The 5,619-nt window shown below is 36.8% G+C and overlaps 1 protein-coding gene across 1 annotated transcript; it reads left to right on the top strand.

The window, feature by feature from the left end:
* Positions 1-777: 777 nt before the first annotated feature.
* On the top strand, positions 778-1,950 carry LOC144225557 (olfactory receptor 52E1-like). Its single transcript, XM_077756780.1, is given in 4 exon segments — positions 778-1,008; positions 1,010-1,111; positions 1,114-1,683; positions 1,903-1,950. Coding segments are annotated over 4 exon segments (951 nt in total).
* The last annotated feature ends 3,669 nt before the right edge of the window (positions 1,951-5,619 follow it).

Consider the following 5,619-nt stretch of genomic DNA (forward strand, 5'->3'; position numbering starts at 1 on the left):
CTAATGCATTACATTTTTCAAAAAGAAAAATAATCTTGTTTGTTCTACAACTGTTTTTTCAAAACAAAGGTTGTTCTGAAGAAGTGATATTTTGTTTCTATCTCCCTGTATATACAACTCCCAATCTCTGCTAACGGATTGGTTTGTAATGTTTCAGACTTTTCACTATGTGGAGGTGTGTACAAGGGATATGTGTTAGGCAACCATGTTATGTAGAATACATAGAAATTTTTTTTTATCAATTAACAGTGTATCATGATGACTTCACCCATGTGTTTAATAAAACAAGGAGGCAGTCATAGACAAAGGCTATGTCTCAAACAACTACTCCAGCTTCACCCACATACAAACAACAGAAGATTCTTTAATATCCTTGGTGGAGGCACTTTGTGAACTTTTTCGTATTGTGAACTTTATTGTAGTTATAATTTTTTCTTAATTTTAAAGGTCTAATGTGCTTCAGAACCAAGATTAAGCATCTTCACTATGATTCCTCTGACTCATAGGAGTGGAACAAATCTCCCTGTTTGTTCATGTAACTTTTACTGCATTAATCACTTGGGAATTTGATCCTTGGTTTGCATCAGTTTTTCCACTATTAGAATGTTAATATCGAAAGTTAGGGATCAATCCTATCTATCACTGTATCTTTGGGATATAAAACATCACCAAGTATTTTATATAAATGAACAATAAAGGCAGGAGTGAATGAATGAACATATGAATATGAAAGACTCAACACCATCCCACAACTGAGTGCAGCCAGGAGTTCTCATCATGTCGTTGTCAAATAATACTAATTTCCATCCCAGCACTTTTCTTCTCCTTGGCATTCCAAGAATGGAGGCCATCCACACCTGGGTCTCAATGCCCTTCTGCCTCATCTACCTGAGTGCTCTCCTGGGTAATTTTTCTATTCTCTTTATTATCAGAACAGATTCCAACCTGCATGAGCCCATGTACTTCTTCCTCTGTATGCTCTCTGCAGTTGACTTGATCATCTCCACTTACCACTGTGCCCAAAATCCTCAGCAATTTTTGGTTCTGTGGCAGGGAGGTCTATTTTGAAGCCTGCATCACACAAGTGTTTCTCATTCATTCACTATGCAGCATGGCATGGCCTCAGGGTTTATCTTGGCCATGGCCTTTGACCTTTATGTGGCAATCTGTGACCCTCGGATACATTCCACCATCTTGACACATAGAGTCATCAAGAACTTGGGGTTGGCTATTGTCCTCCGTGTGGTTTTGCTCTTAAGTCCTCAACCCTTCATGCTTCAGTGGCTTCCTTACTGCAGAACTAATATCATCCCTCACACTTACTGTGAATTTATGGCTCTGATCAAGCTAGCTTGTGCGGAGACAAGGATCTGCAGAATCTACAGCCTGACTGCTGTCTTCCTCACAGGAGGTTTGGATTTCATATTAATCCTATGTTCTTATGTTATCATCTTTTACACTGTCTTTGGTCTCCCATCCAAGGCTGCTTGGCTCAAGACCTTGAGCACTTGTGGATCCCATGTGTGTGTGATCTTAGTGGCCTACACTCCAGACTTTTTTTCCTTCTTCACTCACAGTTTTGGTCATCATACGGCTCTTCATATTCTCAGTTTTGTGGCTAACATCTACATCTTTGTTCCACCCATGGTGAACCTAATGATCTATGGCATAAGAACCAACAAGATCTTGAATGCTGAGAACAAACTGAGGGCTGACGGGGGTGGGGAGAGGGAAAGGGGGGTGATGGGCATGGAGGAGGGCACTTGTTGGGATGAGCACTGGGTGTTATATGTAAACCAACTTGACAATAAACTATAAAATTTTTTTAAAAAGTAAAAAATATAGTAGAAAAAAATTAAAGAAAAATCTTTTTAATAAAAATGGAAAAAATAAAGAACCAACAGGATCAGAGATCAATTCCTCCAAGCTATTACTTCTCACAAATTTTGAAACAACCAACTCCCAAGTCTTCCCTTAAGAAGTTTCATTGGCTTATGGGGGGAAAAAAAGAAAGAAAAGAAAAAGAATGAACTCTTTCTAGAATTCTGAATTGCTACATCTTCCATTTTTAATTTTCAAATATTAGTTTGCATTAACTAGATTTTGTTTTCCTCAGATTATTTTCCTAAGAGATAGCTGACTTAGGTTACTTATTATTAATATATATGCATGACAATGCAATATCTCCACTATTATTTGTTCTTATAAGCTATGTTTGCTCCTAGTGGACTATCCAGTAGTTCAGTCTTATCACCTTTATAGGAGATGATTTTTCTGGACTCATTATCTCTTACTTTCAGGAAGAAGCTGCACATTTGTATATATGAGTTAATGGAATTGTTTGTATCTCCTGAAGTATAAGTTTGAAAGCATTTTAAATATGTAATCTTGGAAATTGGTATGGTTCTAGCAAAATACTTTCTCAACAGATGGATGAAGAAACTTTCATGATATGCTTTCCAGAGGCCTTCCTGAACTCTTTTTGTGACATATTCTTATTTTACTCTACCTAGCTAAAATCTTTTTAAAGTTTCTGAATAGCATTTCTTCCCACATAAACTCTTCCAGAAATCTTAATGATATCCAGAATTGTCCTACCATTTTTCCTTTTTCTCTTCCTTCAGTGTGGTTCAAGTTGACTCAGCTGATACTTTGAAAATATGGATAGCTCCTTCTTCCATTCTTTGATGATCTTGCATATTCTAATCCTATGCAGTCCCAATCTATATTATAAAATACATAAATATTCTCTTCTGCCATTTCCTTATAATTCATCTTTCTAGTTACTCTTGATTGCAATATTGTTTCTTCATTTTCCTTTTTGGCAGTTCAATGACTCATATTTGTATGGAATATCATGTAGAATAAGTCACTAAGGGTAGATAATAAAAGGATTATGATTTCTTTAAGATCTATATTATTCCTAATAATATCCAAAATAGTTTTGTCATTAGCCCCTAGTAGCATATTTTATCAAGTTCTTCTGTAGCTAGAGTACCTCTCTCAATGTCAAGTTATTCAGTATCATGAGAGTTTTCCCTTGGTTGTTTATTTCTTCTTTCCAAACAAGTGGGTTGTCAGGTGTCAGAAACCATATGGCCACTTTTTGTTGACTAACATGTGATTTTGTACTTTCTCCATTGAAAGTACAGTGTTTAACTGTATGCTCATATTTCTGATTGTCCAAATGTATTTTATTGTCCTATACATCACACTGCCTTGGTGCAGATGAAATATGCTTGCATATCTAAAATTCTAAGACAGGCAATAAGTGGTACTGTTTAAGACAACTACTCTTAAGTCATACTGCTCAGTTTTGAATCCTACAACAACCACTTACAAGCTGTGTCAGTCTTCAAGTTATGGCGCCTCTTTGTCTCAGTTTCAGTTAGTAAAATAAAGACACTGACTGTATACATTTCAGAAGATAATTTTGACATTTAAATAAATGTCCCTACATGTAATTAGGTTCCACTGGACTTAATTTATGAGGGACTTTAAAAGTTAAAGCATAGAATTAAAAACAATCATCCAGCTGTAGTGGTTTTTAAAAAAAAATTTTTTAACGTTGTATTTATTTCTGAGAAAGAGAGAGAGACAGTGTGAGCAGGGGAGGGTCAGAGAGAGAAGGAGACACAGAATGTGAAGCAGGCTTCAGGCTATGGCTGTCAGCACAGAGCCCAACGCAAGGCATAAGCCCACAAACTGTGAGATCATGACCTGAGCTGAAGTTGGATGCTTAACTGACTGAGCCACGCAGGCCCCCAGCAGTAGTGTTTAATTGGAATCCAGAACAGTAAACTGAAAATAATGGGACAATTTTGATGTCTGTTTTTATTCATTCTGATGAAAAATGATAAAAATTTGAGTGAACGTAGAAAAGGATTCAAGAAAGAAGAAAAGAACACTTAGAAAAGCTGGGCTGATATTTTCAGAATCATCTTCATCATCATGTTTTTACTGAATATACACAGGCTTGCTTCAGATGAAAGTCATGTCTTTNTAAAAAAAATTTTTTTTAACGTTGTATTTATTTCTGAGAAAGAGAGAGAGACAGTGTGAGCAGGGGAGGGTCAGAGAGAGAAGGAGACACAGAATGTGAAGCAGGCTTCAGGCTATGGCTGTCAGCACAGAGCCCAACGCAAGGCATAAGCCCACAAACTGTGAGATCATGACCTGAGCTGAAGTTGGATGCTTAACTGACTGAGCCACGCAGGCCCCCAGCAGTAGTGTTTAATTGGAATCCAGAACAGTAAACTGAAAATAATGGGACAATTTTGATGTCTGTTTTTATTCATTCTGATGAAAAATGATAAAAATTTGAGTGAACGTAGAAAAGGATTCAAGAAAGAAGAAAAGAACACTTAGAAAAGCTGGGCTGATATTTTCAGAATCATCTTCATCATCATGTTTTTACTGAATATACACAGGCTTGCTTCAGATGAAAGTCATGTCTTTGGTTCATGGTCCCACTCTCACTGGTAAAGCTGTGGTTTTTTTTTTTTTCTTTTTGAGTATGAATTTTTGGTAACATTTAAGAAGTGTCTTCAATTATTCTAGATCAATAGTAACATTTATTCTGCACTGTCAGGAGCCTGGGCTACTGATCATATGATAGATCAACCAGTTTCTTGATTAAAGATCATTCAAAGAATGCACACTAGAATTTGATTCTGCTGCAGTCATGATGGTAAGTGCTGAGGATGCAATAATAAACAAGGCTGATACAAAGCAGATAGGCCATTTGTTTCATATAATGTGTTTCTGATGGGGAGAGAGCATTTGGGATACTGCATACAATTACTGAACATGTAAACTGAGCAAAGAATTTCACATTCTGGTAATGGAATAAAAAATGGATGAAGTGCTCTGAGAGAACACAGGATGTGTTCTCTACTTTAGATAGTGTGGTCAGATTATCCATCAGCAGAGATCTGAAATATAATGGCAACAGTTTTGAAAAGCTGGGAAAGGGAAATTTCATGCAAAGGAAAGAGTAAGTAAAAAAAACCTGGAGGTAGAGAATAGTTCAAGTCATTTAATGACAGTTAGAAAAACAGTGTGTTGGGAGCAACATGGACAAAGGAGAGAGTTGTAACAATGCATGTGGAGAAGGCTCCACAAACCAAACACACTAATCATAATCCTTAGGAACACAGATTTGTAAGTCCATGCTGGGGACCACTGATGCAATGGAGATAGATAGTGAAATAAAACAACAAAGTGACCATTATTAAGCACTAATTTGTGGTAAACCTAGAAAGGTGAGGATGCAATCGACCCTCATCTGCCACACAAGAGAGAGCAGAGAACATTTAACCATAGAGAAGCTCCAGGGAAGGTTCTCTTAATTCTTAATATGAGGTTTAATTCTTAAACCTCATAAGCCTTCTGTGCTAAGTTCGAGGTCATATTTGGGAAGGAGTGGAACATTGAGATATAGAATGGAGACATTTGAGAAGGCATACCTGAAAATTTTGACAACTCAACTTAAAAAACAAAAGAAAACAAAATGACAACAATAACAATGGGAAGAATGATTTAAAAGCCAGTTTAGGAGGTGTCTGGGTGGCTCAGTCAGTTAAGTGTCCAACTCTTGATTTTGACTCAGGTCATGAT

This window comes from Crocuta crocuta, unplaced genomic scaffold (genome assembly GCF_008692635.1).
Source record: "Crocuta crocuta isolate KB4526 unplaced genomic scaffold, BGI_CrCroc_1.0 scaffold666, whole genome shotgun sequence".
Lineage (NCBI taxonomy): Eukaryota > Metazoa > Chordata > Mammalia > Carnivora > Hyaenidae > Crocuta > Crocuta crocuta.